General features: G+C 36.5%; 1 protein-coding gene across 1 annotated transcript in view; it reads left to right on the forward strand.

Annotated features, from left to right (window-relative positions):
• The window catches only part of MMS22L (MMS22 like, DNA repair protein), a gene marked incomplete in the record, with an annotated part of 119,895 nt that extends 95,028 nt beyond the window's left edge, over positions 1–24,867 (forward strand). The window contains 7 exon segments of the mRNA XM_070073760.1: positions 1,225–1,384; positions 5,911–6,080; positions 10,400–10,611; positions 13,304–13,467; positions 19,063–19,159; positions 20,486–20,653; positions 22,956–24,867. Coding sequence (XP_069929861.1) covers positions 1,225–1,384; positions 5,911–6,080; positions 10,400–10,611; positions 13,304–13,467; positions 19,063–19,159; positions 20,486–20,653; positions 22,956–23,037 — 1,053 coding nt within the window.
• Between the last annotated feature and the right edge of the window lie 1,054 nt (positions 24,868–25,921).

Raw genomic sequence — 25,921 nt, forward strand, 5'->3', positions numbered from 1 at the left:
AGCATGTTATATATGTTAACTTGTAATGTTCATTATTACTTTTTAATGAATTGGTAAATTTAAAAGATTTTTCTAATATGATAAATACCAACAGGTATAACCCAAATAATAAAAAGCTTATCAAGATTCTCAATTTTTAAGTTTGTTAAAGAGGATTGAGACAAATTTGGGAGCTTCTGGTCATGGAAAGGACGATAGGAAACACAGGACAGAGAGCTAAATGGAGAAGATTAATGAAGTATATCTGGAGGTGGTTCTCATGTGCCCATCTCAGAGTCACACACTTTAGTTCATTCAGTTCCTTATCTACAACATTTATGTCACCAAAGTTGATCTAAGCTCTCGTTTCAAAGCCTCTCCAGTAATTCCTCAGTGATCTTCACTTCACTTCTCCTTTATCCATTAATTTCCATCATTAAACTCTTGAACCATGGCATCACTTGGAACTTTTGAGAACTGTTTGACTGCAGAGCACCTGCCCCACCCCCCAGCTCATGGGTAACCCCATTATCCATCCTCATTTCCTTCCCAGCCCACCTTCAGTGAGTTAAGCCTTGTTTCAACTGTTCCTAGCCAACACCCTCACGTTATTTCTCTACCTCTTCTTCCTACTTCATTGTTCTTTTACTGCCCGCACTCATCTTTCTGTCCACTACCTTTTCATTTTGCTATCTCTGCCCTCCCTATCCCATCCATTTATCCTCAGAGAAAGTTTAGCTGGCATCTGATGACCATAAAAACAAGTCTATGGGAAAAAAATCAGTTCATATCATATAGCTGAACTTGATAGCAGTTTTACTTCTAAGAATTTGATAATGTTACTTGTTGGTCTTCCTTATAGGAATTTAAGGATTTTGAATTCTCAGTCATACACTGGAAATATGATGAGCCAACCTGTTTGGAGGTCTTGATGTGATTTGGTTACATGCTTCTTGAACATCAATTTCATGTTTCTTTTTTTTTTGTAAAGGCTGACCTTCTAGAAATAATATGGTGAATATATGTAGTATTTCTTTAATCTTTATTTTAATTGTGAAAGGTAAAATTTAATTCTTGTCACTTGCATTTTAATTGCTGTGAAACATCATTGCAAAGTTAAAGATGAAGGCTTAAATGTAAGAGGTGTATGTGTATGTGTCTGTAGAAAGCAAGATTATCTTTATTTTCCAAAGTGTGTATTGTATAAGACTTGAAAAGTTAAATAATGTTTTCCTTTATTTATAGGCTGTTGGTATAACTTATGGGAATCTCCAGACACTTTCTGATAAATCTGCCATGGTCACAAAGTCCTTAGAATACCTTGGTGAAGTATTAAAGTATATAAAGCCTTATTTGGGAAAAAAAGTTTCCAGTGCAGGGCTACAGCTGACTTATGGGATTATGGGTATGTATTCCTGATATTATTTTGCTAGTAACATTTTCTTAGGTTAAGCCTGTAGTACCATGGTGAATAGGACTAGACTGAATAAGTTACTACTTTGCATACACTCTTAAGAATAATTCTCTAAGTGCTGTGTTTGCTTAAAATAACACATGTTGACCTTCAAGTATATCTGTGTCTTGTGTACCTCTTTTCAGTACTCTTGTTGAGCTTATATTAATATTAAAATTAATTATGATCAATACAAACATGTATCAACAACACCAGTTGCTATCAGTAGTCTGTTGTGAATCACATTGTGAATACCTGAACAACCAAAATGAACCTCTTTTTTGATGCTCATCTATACTGGTTAGAATGAAAAACATCAGAAAACTAGAACAGCTTTCTATTTTCATGTTCTGCTCTTTATGAAGGAGGTCAGGAGAGGATTTTATATAGCACTGACAATATTTATGCTTCAATTCTTGTTTCTCACAGTAGTACTGTGTTTTCTCTTTTCAAAAAGAAATCTTTTTCTGTGCCTGTTCTATGACAATGGAGTTCATCGTTCTTAGGAAGTCAGTAATTTGAATATCTTTGTTCACTGAAACCATGTTGCTAACCAAAAATAGGAACTGAATAAAGGTAAATGAGAAGAAATTCTTTAGAAGTTTTTATTTAGAATTTAAATTTTTTTTATCTGTGACCGGAACCTTATATCTGTCTGTTCCCTTTAATCTTGTGAATGTGTGAATAAACCTGATTTGAGCTGTCTGAAACCTTTTATCTTTGTTGTGAAATACAAAGGAGAATGTGAAAATGTGTAAATATGGATGATTTGGAAGTGAAAGCAATAGTAGCAATTCCAGCATCTTAATTTTAAAGAAAGGTGTGAGAACTTATTATAAATTTAATATAGTAAAATATAGATTAACAAGTATTCTAAAATGTTTATAATTTATTAATTTCTGAAAAAGTATTCCGCTGCTTTTAGATTTAGCTTTTGTCAAGCTAAATGTTGTGATTTCAAGATATACCTTTATTTAATGAAATACTAAGAACTATAAAATTACATTTGGATTGGTGATATATAGACCTTACCTACGGCAAAATTCTACATACCAAGAAATGAGGATCTTTGTCCTACTGCCTTATTTGTTCTTTACTTAATGGCCACCAGATCTATATTCTTTCCTTTTATCTAGGTCTCAAAGCCTGGGAATAAAATATACTGCTACAGTGTTGCCCAGGCAATTTATTGTTTTCTTCATGACAGAGAGATAGAGAAAGGGAGAGACAGACAGAGAGATCTTCCATCTTCTGGTTCATTCTCCCAAATGTTCATGACAGATAAGACTAGGCCAGGGTGAAGCTGAGAGCCTGGAACTCAATCTGGGTTTCCTGTGTGAGTGACAAGGACCTACGTACTTCAGCCTCACGTGCTGCCTCCCAGGGTATGCATTTGTAGGAAGTTGGAGTGGAAGCAGAACTGGGTTTCAAATCTAGCTCTCCAATACGGGATGTGGGCATCTCAATCAGCATCTTATCTACTGCACCACTCACCCCAACCACTGAAACTGTGCTCTACCTGCCTAGCCAGTTCCCCCAGCCCTGTGTCTTCAGTTCTTCCCTTTTTGTCTTTGTAGTTGAAATTCTGTCCATGACCCTTCAGTACCCCGCCCAAATGTCACACCTTTCCCATATTCCCAAGTATGCTTAATCTCACTGATTGTATTTTGTCTTTCTCTTACACTGTTTCTTGTAGATTATAATTTGTTATAGTTATTTGTCTTTGACATACTACTCCTAAATTTTAAAGGAATTATTCTTTTGAATTTTTCATTCCTATCACATTGTATTTGAAGAAAAAATAATTTTACTGGGTATCTATCAGGCACTAAATTGGGGACCTGGGAATCTATAGGTTAAAGAGCTTATCCAATATAAGAAATAGCATACACTAAATATTATTTCCAGAATTTAATGTTTTATAAACTCAGTATATATTTTCTGGTGTTTCTAGATGAACAAAATTACTTTCTAACTTTTAATAAAATTTTAAATGTATATTGTAGTGATCCCATTCCCTTGTATTTAAAGTAGTGTATGTTATAAGTAAATACGCAAGAACTTTTATAGTGGTTTTCTTTGGATTGGAGGATTATCTTTGTATTAGTATTTTTATCTATTTGAGTTTCATCAGTAAGCAAATAATATGTTTATAGCCAGGAAAAAAGATGGAGTTTTTGTTAATTTTTTACAAAGTAACTCTATATATTTATTTAACCTTTTCCTGTAGTTTTTGACTTAAAAAAATTTCTTCTTAGGTCCAGAGTTGCGGCACAGTGGCTTAAGCTGCCACTTGCAATGCCAGTATCCCATATCAGAGTGCTGGTCCTGGCTGCTCTATTTCTGATTGGCTTCCTACTAATGCACCTGGGAAGTAAGGAAAGAATGGCCCAAGTGCTTGGGCCTCTGCCACCCATATAGAAAACCCAGATGGAGTTGCTAGATCCTGGCTTCAGTCTAGCTTAGTTCTGGCTCTTAATGCCATTTCGGGAGTCAGCTCTCTCTACCTCCTTGCTCGCTTTCTCTTCCTCTCCCTCTGTCTCTCTCCCCCTCCCTTCCCCTCTCTCTCTGAAGCTCTGCCTTTCAAATAAATAAATCTTTAAAACCATTCTTTCTCTTCATCTTTCTTTGTTTTTATTTGTGGTACCACACATACATATAAACATACAAATATTCTTTGCTGAAGCTTTAAAAGTAGGAGTCTCATACATCAATAAAACAAATGTATTACCTATGCCCTTTATGAACTCATAAGACTTAAGATCTTCAACGCAGGATTTTAAACATTGCAGAAAACGAAATATTTGCGTGAGGGTAGATGATGATTTAGGGTTAACAGATCCCTGTTCTTTGTAGGTAAAACTAGTGTGACACCTGAGTGTGACATGTATCCTTTCAAGAGTTGGTGGTGATGCCAGTTCTTCTTATAGGTGTGTTAATGTTAGCTAACATGTGATTTATTTGTATACTGCTATCACACTCAAGTTTTCCACATACTGAAAGATATGAGAAGCAAGCTAGCATTATTTAAAATATTGCTAAGTGAACATTGTATTTCTTTGTGATTGATTATTGTGCTTCCTTTTACAGCAGATTAATATTGCCATTTGTTGTTCTTAGAGGTGATTATTGTTTTTTTTCTAAGTATTTTTCGTTTCCATTCAGAGATCTAATGTAAATTTATTGCTTATTAGAAATGACTGAATTCTTTAATCATCATTTTTGCTTTCTGAGGTGGACTATAACAAAATTGTATGCAATAGATGTACCACTGTGCTATTTGGAAAGTACTAAATCATTTTCAAAATTCAGTTTTCAGTAAGACACTTTAAAAACATTAATATGTTCTAGTGGTAATTGTATATCTGCTCTTAATTACTTTATTAAGCAAAGAGTACTCGTTGGTTATTCTTTACTATCATCAAACCTGACAGTTGACAGACTCCTAGCATCAAGGAAACCATAATATATTACAAGTATAAAATAAGCCTGTTTCTCTTTTTTTCAGATCAAAATTATGTTTGTTTATATTAACTAATAGATAGATAAAAAGTTAAAGTTCAAGGAGATAAAGTGATTTCTCCAAAATATTGGTAATTCTATTTTTCCTATTTTAACAATTAAATTTAATTATACCTTTGCTTGTTGCAAAGTAGATTGAGGCAGCCTATAAAATTATATACAAGCCAAAATAAAAAGAATTTGGAGTATCAAGAAAACTAAATATTGGGCTGGTGTTGTGGCATAGCAGGTTAAGCCACTACCTGAGATGCCAGCATCCCATATGGGCACAGGTTTAAGACCTGGCTGCTCCACTTCTGATCCTGCTCCTTGCTAATGTGCCTGGGGAGCAGTGGAGGATGGCCCAAGTGCTTGGGCCCTTGCATCCACATGGGAAACCCAGAAGAGGCTGTGGGCTCCTGGCTTTGGCCTGGCACAGCCCTGGCCATTGCAACCATTTGGGGAGTGAACCAGCAGATGGAAGTCTCTCTCTCTCTCTCTCTCTCTCTCTCTCCTCTCTTTCTCTTTTTCTCTCTTTCTCTCTCTGTAACTCTGCCTTTCAAATAAATGAAAAATAAGTCTTAAAAAAAGGCACAATGAGGCCTCGGGAAAATTTGGTATGCACATAAAAAAAGGAAAATCTGATTAATTTCATCATTTATTATATAGTGGCATGTATAAATATATCACATTGTATGTGAGCATATACATATTAAGTGCCAATTACTAAGAAAGTTTATGTTTATCTTGGTGCAGAACTTTGAGCAAAATGTATTTTTTTAAGTAAAATACACGTCTTGATACAGTCTGTCTACTCCTACTGTTTCTACTTGGTCCTGTGCACTTTAAATATAAATTGTTATATAGGATGACAACAATCATTTCTCAGCCTTTTGGCTAAGATCAAGTGTAGGATGACAACAAAAAGTTCCAGTTAGAAGATAACCGTAACTATTGTTATTTCTCTTCTTTGTTAGGAATTCTTGTTAAATCGTGGGCACAGATCTTTGCCACCTCTAAAGCTCAAAAATTACTGTATCGGATCATAGATTGTTTATTGCTGCCACATGCAGTGTTACAGCAAGAGAAGGAGCTGCCTGCCCCTATGTTGACTGCGATTCAGAAGAGTCTTCCTTTGTATCTCCAGGTATACTTAAGTGTGACTGCTTGAAAGTTTAAAAAACAAAAACTGAAACTTCCCCTGAAGACATAGTTTATTAAATGCAGATTCACAAAGCATACCCCACAATCTCTAATGTACATGTGGCACATCCAGTGAATAAGCTTTAAATTTCTTTTGTGTTTGACTCAGAAAACAAATATGGAAAAAGGCAATTTCTCCTCCCTTAAAGGAACTCAAAGTTGAGAGAAGAAGCAGAATAGCACAAACATTTATGGGAATGTGCTCAGTGTTTTCCTTAGAGACCTCAGCCTTCTACCAGATAGATCAGGGGTGAGGAGATAGGATAGAGCAGAATGGATAAGTAATTAGAGGACTGTTCCCATCAGAGGGAGCAACATGAGCAAGGGCATGCGCTTTAAGAAAATACAACATACTGGGGAAAAGCAAATGGTCCACTTGTGGCTGGAGATACATGCAAGAGAAGCCATATACTGGAGGGCTTTCATATGCCATGCTAAGAAGTTTGAACTTAATCCTTTACACAGAAATGACTGATATATTTTGAGCAGAGAAGTAGGAGTCAGATAATAATTTTTACATTTCAGGAAGATGATTCTGGGGTCAACATCTAAGATTCTTGGTGTAAAGGTTAGATTAAAGTCTTAGAAGGCAGTGACTATTCATTGTAATAACCCATATATTATCTGAAGGTTCTGAACTAGAGCAATAGGAATAGAGCCCAGCAGATTGCAAAAACCTTTGTGGTCTCTCCTTTAAACCACTTACTGAGTGAGAGGGGCCGGTGCTGTGGCATAGCAGGTAAAGCCACCATCTGCAGTGCCAGCATCCTATATGGGTCACGTCCCAGGTGCTCCACTTCCAATCGAGCTCTCTGCTATGGTCTGGGAAAGGAGTGGAAGATGGTCCAAATCCTTAGGCCCCTGCACCCATGTGGGAGACCTGAAGAAGCTTCTGGCTTCTGGCTTCGGATCGACTCAGCTCGGGCTGTTGCGTCCATTTGGGGAGTGAATCAGTGAATGGAAGACCTTTCTGTCTCTCTGTCTCTGCTTCTGCCTCTCTAACTTTGCCTTTCAAATAAATAAATCTTAAAAACAAACAAACAAAAAAAAAGACTGAAAGATCTCTTATTCACTGGTTCATTCCCTAAGTGCCTACAACAGCCAGTGCTAGGCCAACTCGAAACCAGAAGCCAGGAACTCCATCCAGGTCTCCCAGGTGGGTAAGCAGGGACCCAGGTACTTGGGCCATCATCTGCTGCCTTTCCAGGCACATTAGCAAGCACACAGGTATAGGATTACAGCATCCCAAGTGGCAGCTTAACTTGCTATACAATGCCATCTCCCCAAGTGCTTCTGTAATGCTTTGTTTCGGAGAAGTGCATTAAAACAGGAAAAGATGAAGTACAAATGGGTACTTTTTGAAAATTCTGGAGAGAGCTGGATTCCTTGATGAAATTAATGACAATTCCAAGTCAGTTCTGTCAAATGAATAATCTATGAAATCTTCAATTTACCACTTGAAAGTTTGTAAGAATTCCTGTTAACTGGACTGTTTGACTTTAAGAGGACTACATGGAACAAACACTTCACACTTGCCTGCTGCTCACAACTCTCCCCTATCTACCTGCCCTCTGGGAGACTGCAGGTCAGACTGTACTGTGCCTGCCCCTTCTGTGTCTTCCCACTGGACATCTAAGCTTTGTTTAAAGTGCTATCATGAACACAATTAGGGAGTCAACCTAAAAACTTCTCAGCAATCCCAAGAATCTGTCTATGGAAGACATCACTTGTCACCTAATCAAAATCCATTTCTTCCTTCTTCCTCAGTTTCCCCTGCTGGATCTTATATTAAGAAGGACTTTTAGTTTCTCATAGTGTCCATTTCACTTCAACAGGTTTCCTTTTTGGTGCCCGGTTAGTTGTCACCAATCAGGGAGAACATACGATATTTCTCCATTTTGGACTGGCTTAATTCACTCAGCATGATGTTTTCCAGATTCCTCCATTTTGTTGCAAATGACCAGATTTCATTGTTTTTTTACTGCTGTATAGTATTCTATAGAGTACATGTCCCATAATTTCTTTATCCACTATGAGAAACAGTGACTTGATCAGCCCTTGTCCCGACTGTTGATGTACAGTTTAATACTTTATCCCTTTTAGTATTTTTTTTTGTTCTACTTAATACTATTGGTTGAACTCTGTAATTAACACACAATTATTCTTAGGTGTTTAAATTTAACTGAAAAGTGATCTCTGTTAAATATAAGAGTGGGAATCAGAGAGGGAGGAGATGTACAATTTGGGACATGCTCAAGCTGACTTGCCCCAAATGGTGGAGTTAGAAATGTGCCAGGGGATTCCAATACAATCCCATCAAGGTGGCATGTACCAATGCTATCTCACTAGTCCAATGGATCAATTTCAGTTCATAATTAATCATACTGATAGGTCTAAGAGTCAAAGGGATCACATAAACAAGACTAGTGTCTGCGAATACTAACTGATAGAATAAAAAAGGGAGAGAACGATCCAACACGGGAAGTGGGATACACAGCAGACTCATAAAATGGCAGATGTCCTAAACAGCACTCTGGCCTCAGAATCAGCCCTTAAGGCATTTGGATCTGGCTGAAGAGCCTATGAGAGTATTTTAGGCATGGAAAGCTAAGATACTCTGGAAAAAAAAAAAAAAGAGGACCTAAATGAAAGATCTCTGCGAGTGAGATCCCAGTAGAAAGAACGGGCCATCAAAGAAGGAGGTACCTTTCTCTGAAGGGAGGAGAGAACTTCCACTTTGACTAGGACCCTGTCAGAATAAGATCGAAGTCGGCGAACTCAAAAGGCTTCCATAGCCTTGGCAATTCATGACTAGAGCCTAGGGAGATTACTGACACCATAAACAAGAGTGTCAAATTGTTAAGTCAACAACAGGAGTCACAGTGTACTTACTCCTCATGTGGGATCTCTGTCCTTAATGTGTTGTCCAATGCGAATTAATGCTATAACTAGTACTCAAACAGTATTTTACATTTTATGTTCTGTGTGGGTGCAAACTGATGAAATTTTTACTTAATATATACTGAATTGATCTTCTGTATATAAAGATAATTGAAAATGAATCTTGATGTGGATGGAATGGGAGAGGGAGCAGGAGATGGGAGGGGTGCGGGTGGGAGGGAAGTTATGGGGGGGGAGAAAGCCATTGTAACCCATAAACTGTACTTGTGAAATTTATATTTACTTAATAAAAGTTTAAAAAAAGGACTTAATATTTCAATATTAAACAGTAATGAATAAGGAAGTAAACCTCCAGCCCTGTCTTTTCCTTGAGTGACAAATCAATATCTCAAAACACCTACCATAGTTACTTAAACAGTCTGTAACACCTTAAATTAATGTTGCTCAAAAACTAATTCTTACCTTCATCTCCAGAATTTCCCATCTCAGCAGCACTGCTGTCTACATAGACAGTTACTCTAGAATCTGAGATGCATTTCATTTATTTCTCAGAGTATTGGTCTAATGATTCTTAAGAATTATACACTGTAATCCATATAAAAGTATTTTGTTAACTGCAATGCAAATGGAAGAAACTAAATAACAGATGTGCAACAAGACATTATGAGTTCTGTATAACCTTGATTAAGCTCTGTATTTCTCTATACCTTACTTTTCCTAGCTGTGGATATGCAGAAATACTAACTTCAGTGGAGTTTTCTGAAAAATCCAAATAAAATAATGTATCTAGAACATTTGACACAATGCCTGACAAAACTGTAAATGGATTATTGTTATCTTGGGTTTTAATCAACTACATTCTTATTCTTTTGTTAGTTATTGTTTTTTAAAGTTACATTTCCTAACATGAAAGATTTTTAGCTTGAATTTTATAGTCCTAGACAAAATGCCAGTTCTTCACATAAAAAAGACTGACCTAAAAATGTATTTTATAAATTTTTAATTGCACATACACACACACACAGTTGATCATCAAGTTTTAGTGATCAAGATTTCTGAGGATGTGAAGAAGAAAGAATTTCCCTATCATCCTGCATTTCCCTCCTGCTTCCTTTGTTAGTGTCTCAAAGATGCTTGGTTAGATATCATATGTCTGTATTATCGAAGCTTAAATCCCAGAAGTTTATATGTGCATTATCTCTTGATGATGCGAGATGTCCTTTTGGATTGCAATAAGTTAACAGATTCTGACATGAATATTAATGCTAGGGCTTATAATAGTAAGTTCTTATACATCTTTTTTAAAACTTTACCTTAGTATTTCTGATTTCTTGTTTTTTGTTTTTTTTTTTTTTCTTTTAGGGCATGTGTATCGTGTGTTGTCAGTCTCAAAATCCAAATGCCTATTTGAATCAATTGCTGGGGACTGTTATTGAGCAGTATATTGGGCGATTTCTTCCAGCTTCACCATATGTTTCAGGTCTTGGACAACATCCTGTTTTGTTGGCACTGAGAAACTCGACCAGTGTTCCACCAATAGCATCACTAAAGAAATGCATTGTACAAGTCATCAGGTAATAAATGTTAAAAATAGATGATATGTACAAATTAATAATTTCTACTTAGGAGTAATAAGAGAATGCTTCAAAAATATTGGCAACTCTTCGAATACTGGTAGTTTGGGAACATTGTTCCTGAAAAACCTATCTGAGAATTTATTAAAATGACATTTGCTCATGGCAAAAGACAATGCTCTTTAAATTGCTTCTGTTTTCTCTATGTAGCTATTATTTTCTGTATATGTCCTAAAGATATATTTTTGGGGGGTTTTCATCAGATAAACAATAATTATATTATGTTCCATTCAAAATCCAGTAATTATATATGTGAAAAGATGAATGCTAATATGAAAAGGGAAGCAATATTAAGTTCCCTTTTGTCAGTCTGTTATGTGTCTTTGCAACCTTTTTAATATTAGGGAAATGAATCAATGAAACTCCTTAGCTTTTCCACTAGACTTCTATTCCTTTAACTGTAGTATTAGAAGGTTCAATAATAAAAATGATGTTTGTCTTTATAAAATATTTGAGTTTACTTTTTCAACTTTCTAAACTTGAAGATGCTACAGCAATATATATTACTCTTAGCTAGTGTTAGTTTTCTGTGTTTTTTAATGACCTGTTAATATCTATTACCTCTCAGTACAGAATTCTATGTGTAAAATCTCTCTCCTCTGACCTTTTTGTGCTACTAGTATCTTACTTGTGTTTACAGTCTTTATCCTCTTGTTCCCTCTTCTTTATCATCTTTGGCAAATGATTGTTTCCCTTTCTTTCTTTCACATTTCTCCTCCTTTGTCACAATACACCTGGGCTATTACCAGAATCTTCTAATCAGTCTAGCTTTCATCAATGCCGTGAAATTACTTTTCGTGCAGTACCACTCTATCATGACACTTCCTTGCCCCAACCTTCATTGGCTATTTCTTGCATGTAGAACAAATTCTGCATTCCTTAACTCTCCAGGATTTGTCACTTAACTTTTCCAAATGTGTTATGAATGGTGCCATATACAAACCCTAATGAGATTGATTTAGTTACTGCCCCTTGAAAAATACATTATACTTCCCTACATCACAGCTTTGTTCATACCATTTTCTTATTTAAAATGTCATCCCTCTGAGCTAAATCCCACCTATCCTTTATAAAAGCCACCCCTATTATGTCAGTGTACTATGATGTTTCCTTTTCTGAAATCCTATGCCCTGCACAACTCAATTTGAAGAATTATAATAGTTTTGCGTTACATGCATCTGAATTTTCAACATGATTATAGTAATCTACCAATGTTTGAGATGTTGCATAAGTAATTTTAGTGTAAGCTAAATGACATGTGCTCAAGTGAAGTTAAGCTGCATTGTTTAGGATCCTGGCTGCATTTGTTGGCTTTCCTCTTCACCTGGTATGTAGTGAAAACATTTTTTCTCATGATTTCTGGTTGAAGACCCCAAAATATAACAGTTTGTGTTTTGTTAAGGATACAGAGAGTACCTCCTATCACTTTTTCCACGCTCTGCTTTTGTACTTCCCATCCCCCAGGCCCTTCTGAGTTAGGGCTTCTTCCTTTGAATTCATGAAAATTCTGTACTTTACTTTGTCAGAGCATCTGCTACTCTGTGTTGTAACTGTTTTGATTTCTTTTTGTGTATAACTTTACTTTTCTTTCAGAAACCATATCTTACTTAACTTTGTATAACTGTTCTTATACTTACATCTGGCACACCATAAGCGGCCAGTAAATGTTCTTAGTAATAGGAATCCAACAATAAACAAAGCAAACAGAAATCTCTGCCCTCAAAGAGTGAATGAGACTTCTAATATGTAATATTGGCTAAAGCTACTATAGGGAATAGAAATGATTACTATCACACAATTCCTGACCTTAAGGAGTTTATAATCCTTAGTGATTTCTATGCCTAATTATCATGTTGCTATTACTTTGTATATAGACGTCTAATTTATTTAACTGTATATAACAAATCTGTATGTTATCTACACTTTTAGAAACTGAGCAACTCCTACTTCCATTTACTCACTTAGTAAATGTATACTGAACCCCTCTTGAACCAGGTCCTGTTCTAAGAGGTGGAGATACAAAGATGAGTCAGATAAGTTGTTACTACCTTTAAAATCTTTCTTGAATTTGAGAGCTAGAATTTGTCTTATACTGACAGAATATATTAAATCCTGTATTAATTCTCTGATTCTTTTACTTACTGGAGAAAAGAAAGAGGTAAAGCTGGAATGGGAAGTTAATTCTTAGGACAGCCCTCTTCTTCATTTGGGAAAATAAGACTTCTCCCTAATCTTTCAGTAAATAAATCTGAGGAGAGATTTCTTTATGCAAATTTGACATTAGAGAAAAGTGTGACAGCATTGAAGAGCTGATAGATGAGATCAGATTTATATTAGAAAGGAGAAAACATTAACAATTAAATTTTCATTGTTTGTTTAAAAACCAAGTTGCTCTAAATTTAGTTTCTGTCTGGATTATGTTTGGGGCCTTACAGCATGCCAAAAAAAAAATGTTTCTGAAATCTTATGTTTGAAGATAGCTTGATAAAATGTACATACTTTTAAAAAATTGCACTTTAGTGGAGGAGAAGGATCATGAATATTTTGCCAATATCCTTCAAGTATATAACATTTGATTCTGCTCTGTGAAAGACTTAGACAGAAGTAAAAACTGAATTTCACTTCTTTTCAGGAAATCTTATCTTGAGTTTAAAGGGCCCTCACCTCCTCCTCGCTTAGCATCCGTTCTGGCCTTCATCCTCCAACTCTTCAAAGAAACTAACATAGATATTTGTGAAGTTGAACTACTCCTCCCTGGCATCTTAAAATGTTTGGTGTTGGTCAATGAACCCCAAGGTTAGTTTGTTTTTAAGCTTTCATTTCTGTCATCACCTTATGTTTGCAAGTCAAGAAACTGTTTCCTATCAGCTGAATTGATAATAACAAAAGATATGTGATCATTTTAAATTTATTGGCATAGATTATAGTTAAAGAATGAACTGTGGTTTAAATGGTTAAAAATGGACATGTTTGAGTATATTTTAATGTTTTTTTTTTTGTTTCTCCTGCAAGGAATAGTATTAAAAAAAAGATCTTTTAAAAACAGATTATTTAAAAGTCAGAGTTAGAGAGGGAAAGAGACAAAGAAAGAGACATCCAGCTGCTGATTCACTCCCTAGATGTCCTCAATGGCCAGGGCTGGGCTAGGCCAAAGCCAGGAACTTATTCCAAGTCTCCTGTTTGGGCAGCAAGGGTCCAAGTTCTTGGGCCATCTTCCACTGCTTTTCCAGGCCCTTAGCGGGGATCTGGATTGGTAGTGGAGCAGCTAGGACACAAACCAGCTCCCACACAAAATGCAGGTGTTGCAGGCAGCAGATTTACCAGCTGTGCTGTAACACCGGCCCCAAGGGCCATTCTCAAAGAATGGTTGTTAAATCTGATTCCAGCATTAAATGCAACTTGTTTGTAAGAGGTCAGCATAACTTGTGTTCTGCTAGCTGGTTTAGGAGCTAACCTGTAAGGATCTTTTGATTCTACTGTTCTTGTTTTCAGTCGTGTCAGCCTTATTTCCATCCTCATTTCCAGTAATTGCTTTAAAATATTATTTAATCCCTAATGTAAGTAACATGCTTTAATAAACTTATTGGTGGCACCAGCACTGTGGCGTAGCAGGTAAAGTTGCGTCTGCAGTGCCTACATCCCATATGGGCGCTGGTTCAAGTCCTGGCTGCTCCACTTCCAATCCAGCTCTCTTCTGTGCCCTGGGAAGGCAGTAGAAGATGGCCCAAATCCTTGGGTGCAGCCTGGGGCCCCTGCACCCGTGTGGGAGACCCAGAAGAAACTCCAGACTCCTGGCTTCAGATTGGCTCAGCTTCGGCTGTTGTGGCCATCTGGAGAGTGAACCAGTGGATGGAAGACCCTCTCTTCCCTTCTCTCCTTCTCTCTCTGTGTAACTCTGACTTTCAAGTAAATAAATAAATCTTTAAAAAATACATAAAATAAGCTTATTGGTAATATGCAGAATAGTACCCATAATTCTCTCCAAAAGGAGTTTCTAATGTAAGTAGGAGGGGGTGTGTGTGGTTATCATTTTAAGGTGATTGTTGAAGGAAGGCTTCTCCCGTGTTTCCACCTGTGTACTTTCACATGCTGAGATAAGTGAGTACAGTGCATACCCTGAAGAATTTAGGGCAGTGCCCAAAGTGGAAGCAGAAACTTCAAAAAACTCTTTGAAATGTCCTGTTTCATCTTAAAAACATGCATATTTTTATTTATCCATCTTTATATCAGATTTAAAATGTTCTTCTCTGTTCCTAACCCTAGTTTTCTGAAAATTACTTGCTAAATTTTGGCTTACAACTATTACATTTGAAATTGGCATCCCCTTCACTGGAGAATATCCAAAGGTAGACTCCAGATTCTTCTCCAGTAATTTTGCCCTCATTGAAAACTTACGCCTACTTTGAATTTCAGTGAAGGCCAGTTGTATTTTATGATACAAAATTTGTTGAGAAAGAGCAAGTAGAACAGTAGTCACCCCTTATCCCTGGTTTCATTTTCCACAGTTTCAGCTACCCAGCTAGTCAGCTGTGGTCCAAAGGTACTAAATGAAAATTTCAGAAATAAACAAGTAATAAATTTTAAATGACATGTCATTCTGAGTAGTGGAATGAAATCTTGTGCTGTCTCAGTCTTTCCCACTTGAGATGTAAATAATCCCTTTTTTCTTTTTTAAAATGTATTTGTTCATTTTTAATGTGAATGTAACATAGTGATCTTCCATCTGCTGGTTCATTCCCTGAAGGCCCACAACATCCGGGGTTGGCCAGGCCAACCCTGTTGCCTGATGAAGTTATGTTCCAGGGGAGTGTGTCATAGAGATAAAAGCTCATGATCTTCTGCTCAGCCTCGACTCATGGGACAGAAGCTCAACATCTAGTGTAGTTACCACTGTGAATGCTGGGACGGCAGTCTCCCTAAGTGGAGTATTTTTAAGAGAAACAAGCCAAGAGGATCTGGGATTGCTGCCCCTCTTCCCACAAATGGCTGTGCCACAAAGAAATTTGTGGGCACCGTTGCCCTGACCACCATCACCAAAGCTGCACCTCTAAGATTTTGCCTAGATGGGGCCAAGGAAGGAAGCACACCATAGAATAGAGATCTCTGAATTTCTCCCTTCATTTGTAATGGAATGTGGAAAAGTTCAAGCCTAAGAGTGCTCTCAAAAACAGTGGGAATGATGGTGAGAGGCAATAGGTGGGTTGGTAGATTCTTTGGAGATACAGGTTAATCTGTTAGGCCAGTTCAGTTGTATGATAGACTCAGTAAATGGGACAGCTGGAAAGGATCCTTGAATCAGAATAAATCCAAAACACTGACTGCAGAAATTCCTGTCAAAAGAACTTGAATTTGATTGGATTAGTCTGTAGAGCAGTTAGCCAGAAATTATTTCATGGACCTTAACCTGGGTATGGGTAGGGAAAGGGGACAGTGAGAGAGCCCTGCCAAAGTAATTGTCTTCAAGGAGACTAAACATACACTTGAAGAGCAACATCAGAAGCTTCATAGAGAGGATGTTTGATTTTTGCAGTGAAATGCAAGACAGAGAAACAGAAATAAGAGCCATACACTGAAGACAACAAACAGGCAACAGAAACTGTCAGTGAAAACAATCAGATATTGGGCTTAATAGATAAACTTCAAAGTAGCCATTATAAATAAATTCAAAGAACTAGAAGAAAGCATGATAAATGAAGTAAATGAAGGGAAGAGGATGGTGTCATTTCAAATAGAGAGTATCAACAAAGAGACAGAAATTATCAGGGCAGGCATTTGACCTAACAGTAATGACACTCATATCCCATATCGGAGTGCCTTCCTCAGGCTTCTAACTCCAGCTTTCTGCTAATGCAGACCCTGGTAGCAGCAGTGATGGCACAAGTAATTAGCTTTGTACCATTCCCCTGGGAGACTTGTATTGAGTTCCTGGCTGCTGGCTTAGCCTCAGATATCACTCGCATTTTTGGAGATGAATTAACAGATGGGAGCAAGCAAATAGAGACAGAGATCATTTTAAACAAGGATCAAATTGAAATCCTGAGCTGAACCAAAAAATTCAGTTGAGGGGCTCCTAGTGGTTTGAAACTGGCAGAAGAAAGATTTAGTAAACATCAAGGAAAATCAGTATAAATAATATAATCCAAACAGTGGGAAAAAATTAAGAGAATGAACAGAGTTATTGAGAGATGTGTGCCACCATTAAGTACACTATCCTTCGTGTTGTAGGTGGACCAGGAGAACAAGAAACAGGAGCAGAAAAATTATTTGAAACTATAATGACTAAAAATTTCTCCAAAAGACAACTATACTTTTAGGAAAGTTCAGCTAACTCTAAGTAAAGTCAATGCTGAGCTTTCATTAACAGATATCTGATAGTAAAAATGCTCAAAGTTAAGACAGGAATACGTTTTGAAAACAGAAAGAAAAAATAAAAGTAATCTTACTTACAAGGGATCCCAATAAGATTAACAGCTACTTCCTAGTGGAAACAAGGGATGCCCTAGACTGAGATAATATTTAGCGTGATCCAGAAAAGGCAAAACTTGTCAACCAAGAGTCCTATATTTAGCAAAGCTTGTAACTAAACTATTTAAGAATTCCTGGGGCCTGCGCTGTGGCAGAGCAGGTAAAGCAGCTGCCTGTTGCACTGGCATCCCATATGGGTGCTGGCTCATGTCCTGGCAACTATACTTCCTATCTAGTTCCTTGCTAATGTGCCTGGGAAAGCAGTAGGAGGGGCACCCATTTGGGAGACCCGGAAGCTCCTGGCTCATGGCTTCAGTTGTGCCCAGCTCCAGCCACTGGGGCCATTTGGGAAGTGAACCAGCAAATGGAAGACCTCTCTGTCTGTAACTCTGCCACTCAAATAAAAATAAATAAATCTTTAAAAAAAGAAAAGAAATATTTTAAAAAGAAAAGAAGTCTTAAACTCAAAAGACAAATAACTGAAATAAAAATTGGACAGTAGATCTGAACAGATGTTTCTCCAAAGAAGATAAACTAATGGCCAATAAACATGTGAAAGGATTCTAGACACCTTTGGTTATCAGGGAAACACATATCAAAACTACAGGATACAACTTTATTCCACTGGATGAGGCCATAAAATAGGCTGTCTATAATGAAAAAATCACATAAAGAAAAGGATTAGGAAAGATGTAGAGAAATCAGAACTTTAATTACTGCTATTGGGGATGATAAATAGTGTGATCACTTTGGAAAACAATCTGGTAATTCCTCAACTTGTTAAAATAAGAATTACCATATTTTTTATATATATATATTACATATATAAATATAAAACACAGAAACTTACACATTAATGTTGATAATACTAGTGCTCATTATAGCCAAAATGTAGAATGTCCATCAAATCAATGATGGATTAAAATTTTTCCATATATTTATAAAATGGAATATTATTTTGTGATAACAAAAAATGAAGTTGTACTGTTACATGCTATGCATAGATGAACCTTAAAATATTATGCTAAGTAAAAGAAGCCAGTCTCAGAAAAGCCTGTTAATGTGATTCCATTTATATGGATTTCCAGAACAGGCAAATCCATAGCAATAGAAAATAGTGGGTTGCCAGAGACTATGGGTGGTAGAAGATAAGGAATGGCTAATAAAAAAATAGATAGATGGGTTTTGGGGGAATAGGTGGTAAAAATATCCTGAAATTAGAGTGATGATGACCTTACAACTCTTTTTATACTAATAACCACTGAATTACTCACTTTAAAATATTAGTTTTATGATATATGAATTATATCTAAGTAAAACTGTTATTTAAAAAAAAAGTTTGGTGTTACTACTTTATGAAGGCTATTTATGTTCTATTACTTTTTCCACAGAAGAACTTTTGTTTGTCTTTCAAGAAGGCATCTTTTAAGAAGAGCCAATTATACTGGCTCTAGGATTATATCTGAGAAGTAAAAAATATTTGTCCAGTAAAGACAGGTGTGCTACATGTTCCTTATCCACTAGCCTCATACCATGAAAAACATTATATACTACTTAATATTTGCGTTTATCATATGTTTTGTTTTTCTACTATAATAGATTGCATTTCCTGAAAATTTTAATTTGTAAAGGCATTCTTTTGTCAATTGAAACAGTGTTTGCAGCATTAGATTGGCATACTGTTTCTAAGAAAAAGATAGACCTTCACATATTTTTTTTGACTTTTAAGATAAAAAATAGACTTTGAACCTTCAGGTGTATTAGAATAAAACAAAAGCTCATAATTATTTCATTTTGAAAAAAGAACAAAACAGCATGAACATACTTCAAGAAGAGAACATATTTTCCTAAATCAAGAGTGTTAAAAATGAGAATCCAGATGGTCAATTCAGACACAGTGTGTAATGTTATAATTTTTCCTCCTAGTTAAAAGGCTGGCCACAGAGAACCTGCAATGCATAGTAAAAGCCTGCCAAGTGGGGTCAGAAGGAGAACCTGCTGCCCAGCTGACTTCTGTGTTTAGGTAACTGGAAAATATGCCAACTGGCAAGGAGACTATTGCCAACCATTTGACAGCCAACATGTTTTTTAAGTAACTAATTATCCAAAACATAATGTGTTACTACTTGTTTATAGCATTTCAATAATTGTATATTTGGTAGTAGTTTTGTTACATTGTGTTACTTTATTGAAGAATAAAAGTGCCAGGGAAGAAGCTAAATTAGCTGACTTAAAATTACTTCTGAATTTAGTAAAGAAGAATCTCGCATGTATTTGAGAGGAGAAAGTGGGAAATGTGAGTCATGATGACAGGTGTACAAACCTTCAGAGCTTGCTTAGCATGTTACCCAGGGTCCAGTGTGCAAGTAATATCCCTGATTTCCTGACTGACTTTGGCTACAAACCTTCAGGAAGTTTCATTATGTTTAATTTGTGAAGTATGAACTTTTTTAGGAATAGACTAGTTGTGCATAAGAATAACAATGCAACTTGGGGAGTGCTTTTCTTTTTCTTTTCTCTCCCCTCCCTCTGTTGCCTTGCCCCCTTCAGAGTCTGTGCTTTCTGTTAGGACATTTTTTTCTCAGGGTTTCTACGGTTTACCTTTATGATTAGTATCTCTGCCTTACCATTGCCATAATAAATTATTCGAGTCCAGTTCCTTCATCATGTGCTGGATTTTGATTGCTCAGTTTTTTCTCATCACATAATTGCCATTTGCCAAGTGTTTAGTTTATTTAGATTGTGATCACTTGATGGTAATGAATTTGTGAAAATTGTAAAACCTTAGTAAGGCAAAAAAGGATTGTTTGTTATCTACAATCTATTAAGTTTTTATTTTTTTGATTGAGAAGTGGAAATTTTAGGATTAAAATGTATTTTATTTCTAAAGGCTTTCTATGGATCTTTAGTTAAAGAACATAAACATATGTTATGAAGAACTGTTTCATTAAAATATTATATTTATCTGAAGAGGTGAAGGACTAAGAAGTAGAAAATTTGACTCCCCCTCCTCCCCTTAGTGTCTTCCACATTTTTTCACCTGAAACTTCAATGTGGGAAACATAGAAATAAAACATCCCTGGGACTAGCTATTTTTCCTCCATATTCTCCCTCTGAGTATTCCAACTCTTCCCTCTTCTCCAGCCCTCACCCCCAAAGCCATCACTCTGGTCTTGGTTCACACTGAAATAGGCATTTCTAGTCTCTGTTTTAAAGTGTTGTGTCCAGCTTCTTAAGGTACTCTTAGATGAAATCATCTTTCTGTGTTCAGGTTATAGCTGATAGCAATGTAGATAGCAGCCCAAAGAGTTGCCCCAGAAATAATCATAATCACCTGTTATACTTTCAGGCAGTTTATCCAGGATTATGGTATGAGATATGATTATCAAGTTTACAACATTTTAGAAAAAGTAGCAACACTGAACCAGCAGGTTGTCATCCACTTGATTTCTACCCTCACTCAATCTCTGAAGGATTCTGAGCGGAAATGGGGCCTCGGCAGAAATATTACACAAAGGTTTGTGTCTTTCTAAAATCTGTATTTCTTTCTATAGAAATGGCTTAAATGTTTCTGTATGTATTATCGGGTTTCTATTTTTTTTAACTTTTATTTAATAAATATAAATTTCCAAAGTACAACTTTTGGATTATAAAGCAGCACAGCTTTATGAACAGACTTGACAGAATGGATACATCCATTCACATGTTGTTCTTTCGAGCTGACCGCTTTAGAAAGCTGCATAATTCAGCAGTGTTCCTGTGGCTCAAAAGAAACTTGGTGGTCCTCCTCTAGGAGTTGACTTCAGAGCATCAGATGTCTTGTTTTTGTTTAATCTATGGTAGCAAATAATAACCACTTGAGGGATGCTTGATTTGTCAAGTCAACTTTATCATCCATATCCAGTGAATGAGTGACTCAAGTAGATAATATGGGTTTTGGTCAAAAATAGATAATAAGGTTCTTTTTCTTAAAGGTTTATAACGCAAATACTGCTGGATTATTTATAGAGTGGTACAACATTGTGGAAAGAAACCCATAGTTTCTTTTTTATTTTTTTAAGATTTAATTATTTATTTGAAGGCAGAGTTACAGAAAGGCAGACGCAGAGAGAGAAAAGTCTTCCATCTGCTGGTTCACTCCCCAGATGGCTGCAATGACCGAGCTGAGCCAATCCGAAGCCAGAAGACAGGAGCTTCTTCTGGGACCCCCACACGGGTGCGGGGCCACAGGACTTGGGCCATCTTCTACTGCTTTCCCAGGCTACAGCGGAGAGCTGGATCGGAAGTGGAGCAGGCAGCAGCTTTACCTGCTACTCCACAGTGTTGGCCCCCCATAGTTTCTTTAAAAAAAAACTGAGAGGAATCATTACTCATACTGAATTTATATGTCTAAAATTTGTTAAAGGATCAAAGTACTTCAGTCATCTTGTATGTGTGTGTATCTACTAAGTATTCCACTTTTAGTTGAAAATTTTTGACTGTACAATGTCATTTTTGAGATATTACTTAATAAAAACATGAATAAATTGATTATAGCATTAGCTAACTAAGGAAACCTATCTTTCCAAAACAGCAAATGAAAACCAAAAAGTGGGAAAACCAGAGAAACCTACCCTGTTACACCTTTTCCATACCAGGGTGGAACATTTCTTTTCTTCTCTTAATCAGTAATTTGGTTAGCCTCTTACTGTTTCTGGAGAGAGGATTAGAGCACGTCAAGTCATAGTTTTGAGGAAATGGTGTTTACTATTGTGTCACAAAACAAGCTCATCCAAACACCTCTCTACCATCTGGGCTCTCTAAGCAGTCTTCAAGTGTGAACTGAAAAACTGGAGAGCTTTATGTGAACCTCTCTAATACAGAGTATTTTGGGGGCAGATGTCCTGTTAACCTACCATGTGGTGTGGCCAGGCATGCCATGAGAGGGTTGGTTTTAGAGTCTGATTATCACAAGTGTTTAATGAAAGAACTGCCAGGTACAACAAATCATCTAAAACACATCCCAAATACAGGGAAGTAATAGAGAATCTAACTGGATAAAACATTTTATTTTCAAACTTTGTTACCTCTAAAAAATAAAGACAGTGGAGTATGTTCTAAAATTGTTACCATTATTCAGGCTTGTTTTATGGTTATAGAATTTGTATTTTAATACTTTCAAACCTTCCCATTGTAGTCATACCATCATTATCCCTAAGCAGTATTCCATAAAAATATTTCATTAACTTTGAACATTATATTATTTGATTTTTAATGAACTTTTACATGCCATTTTAACCCACATTTTATATGTAAAAGTTATACTAACAAACAGTAAGTAAATTCTAACATCTAAATTTAACTTCAATATATATATTTAAAGTATATTTTTAAAAATTTTATCTAGAGGGGCCGGCACTGTGGCGCAGTGGATTAAAGCCCTGGCCTTGAGCACCAGCATCCCATGCGGGTGCCGGTTCTAGTCCCAGCTGCTCCTCTTCCAATCCAGCTCTCTGCCATAGCCTAGGAAAGCAGTCGAAGATAGCCCAAGTCCTTGGGCCCCTGCACCTACATGGGAGACCTGGAAAAAGCTCCTGGCTCTAGATGGGTGCAGCTCCAGCCATTGTGACCATCTAGGGAGTGAATCAGCAAATGGAAGACTTCTCTGTCTCTCTCTGCCTCTCCATCTCTCTCAGTGTAACTCTGACTTTCAAGTAAATAAATAAATATTTTTAAAAAATTATCTAGAAAGATTGATATATATACACAGATAGACTTAACTTGTAAATATATAAATGGAAAAGTAATTAAATATACTTGTTTTCTTTTTTCCTAAACAGGGAAGCCTATAGCAAACTCTTGTCTTACCTGGGACAGATGGGACAAGATGAGATGCAGAGACTGGAAAATGATAATACCTAATATATTTTGTGGTTTGTCCTCTCTATTGATTATCAGTATCTAAAGCCACTTTGCACCACTCTAACTCCTATTTTTAATTAATTGTATAATGTTCTGTTAAAAATAATGTCTGAGATTTTTTTTCCTTACATACCTGTAAATATAAAGTGTACAAATAAGAAAATAAAGGATAATTAGTAAGTATGTAATAGGATCCTTTGAATCTTGCAATGCTGCTTCTGTTTTGAAGAGATTTTAAACTAAAGGAACTTTGTAATTGGGAGTGTTTTCTATGTGATTATTAAACAGATTTGTACAGGTTCATCCCTGGACTTTTTACTGTAATGTAACTTCCTGATTTGTGACTGACCATATTTTGTTTTGTTTTGTTTTACAAGTTATGTTTTAATCTGATACTTTTTCAAATTACCTGGCTATCCTAATCTGGTTTGTTTTTTAAACTTATACCAACAGTCTCTATGATTAGGTTCCAAGAGTTGTCAGATTTTTTTCTCTAGTCATCCTTCCTTTCAGAGTTGTTAAAAGACATATCCAGAAGAAGAAATACAGGTCTTTTAAGAAAAGAGAATAAATAACAATATTCTTGGAAATTCTCAAGATTACTAATAACAGACCTGAGGAGTGAGCTGTTCCATCTCCTTGCTTTTCCATCAGAATTTCTTAACAACTGAGCATCTTATAACCTTTACAGGAACTGGTTTAGCTTTCTTCAGTAGATACTGTTTCTCGGCTGTTTAACTCGGTCTCATCCAAGTTGTTTAGTTAATGGACTGGGCCCTGTCCTGGAGTCCTTTTTGTGGTGACCATTATTTGGCAGAAAGAGCTCTAGGCCTAGTGTTGGAATTCACCTGAGTCTCAAACCCAGCCCTGCTTTGTGACCATGAACAAGTTACATAACTATTCTAAACCCAATTTCTCTGGAAGAAAGGCGAGCAATGTTATGATGAGAATCACAAGGATAATTAGGTGAAATATTTGGTGGCCCATATTCTGTTTAGAGGTATATAGACATGATGATCATTCATCCGCAATATACAGAATACCTCTCAGTTTTGTTCTTCTTTGCCTACTGCTGTGTCCTACTAGTCGACTTATCCCACTGTTTTTTCAGTGCTCCTTTGGGTGTCATGTTTACTAATTTTAAAACAATTTCTTAGCTTCTTGGAATTAGAACCTTCATCATGGTTCTTCAAAAAAGTTTTCAATCCTTTTGTGCCTCAAGAAGTTATCTTTAAAGATGAAATACATTGTAATCAGCATTCTGTATTTACTAGCTCTCTCATAATTGTAATTTATGAAATACAAAAGATTGTTATTTTTTATGACTTACAAATAGTCTATCTCCCCCACCCTGCCCAAATCAACTACCTTTACTCATTCTTTCAACAAATGGGATAAAAGCTTCCTTAAAGTTGCTTTATAGACTTCATAGCAATGAGTTTCTATTCATTATGATAGTGATTTAAAGCCAATAATATATTGCTTTGCACATTTCAGCAGTTAAAGGAATGGTATGTCTTTAAGATGATTCCTTTAAAGAGGATGTGTGTGTGTGTGTGTGTGTGTGTGAGAGAGAGAGAGAGAGACAGAAAAAGAATGTGTGTCTGTACTATTTTCCAGGGGAGATGGACAAGGATATCTTGGAGAATCTTACCTAGAGTATGAAAATTTCACGGGACATGAAAACCTGCTACTGAATCATACTAAAAATCACTGGCGCTTATACCTAAGAATCAGCAACAACAAAAAGTCTGTAACTGTATATTTATGTTTGTATTTATATACATGTAAAATTGTAAAGAAACTTTCTTAATAAAGGACAGAAATGTATGGTTCAATTCCTTTTCTTGAAAATCTTCAGTGGCACATCACTTATTACTTCAGTCTGGTGGTCTTCTTCCTCCCCAGACTTGAGTACCTTATACCTGCTTCTTTAATGTCTATTTTCCCTTAAATACCTTCTCATTGCTGAGACAGTTTTATTACACCATTGCCGTTAAAGCCATTTTCTCCTGGTCAGATCTGCAAGCATGTTCTCATTTGTTGAGCCTCTCGCCCAACTTCTCATCCAATACTTCCTCTTCCTATATACGCTGTATCTTGAGAGTCTTCTTTCCTCTTCCCAAATAGGACTTTTCATCTGCTATGTTTCAACATTTTTTTCCCAGTGGTGAGCAGATAATACTAGCTCAAATCTATTTCTGGGGCCAGCGCTGTGGTGCAGCAGGTTAAAACCCTGGCCTGAAGTGGCAGCATCCCATATGGGCGCCAGTTCTAGTCCCGGCTGCTCCACTTCCGATCTAGCTCTCTGCTATGGCTTTGGATAGCAGAAGATGGCCCAAGTCCTTGGGCCCCTGCACCCACATGGGAGACCTGGAAGAAGCTCCTGACTCCTGGCTTTGGATTGGCGCAGCTCCAGCCTTTGAGGCCATCTGGGGAGTGAACCAGTGGATGGAAGATCTCTCTCTCTGTGTCTCTACCCCTCTCTTTCAAATAAATAAAATCTTTAAAAAAAGAAAATCTATTTCTAAAGCTAATTGCGCTCTGAGCCTGTCCTATTGGAACCTCCCAAAATCTCAAGGAAGAAGTCAAACCACACATGACACCTATTCCAAGCACCTACTTTCATTTTCCCACATCACCTTTAACTTTAGGAACCAAATTCTTCATTCTTCCCCACATTCAGGTGATCGCCCGTACAGGCTCTTAGGCTTTTTGTTTGTTTGTTTCTTGGTTTGTTTTTCATTTTGCCTGCCCTCACATCCAAGCTGTTTTTTTCTGTTGGTTATTGCAAATGTATTTCCTAATGTCTGGTCTCCTTTTCTATAGTTTACCTTACAGTTCTGAAATAGGTGTGGTAAAATGCACTTTATTCTTGTTACTT

This window comes from Oryctolagus cuniculus, chromosome 5 (assembly GCF_964237555.1).
Source record: "Oryctolagus cuniculus chromosome 5, mOryCun1.1, whole genome shotgun sequence".
Taxonomy (NCBI): Eukaryota; Metazoa; Chordata; class Mammalia; order Lagomorpha; family Leporidae; genus Oryctolagus; species Oryctolagus cuniculus.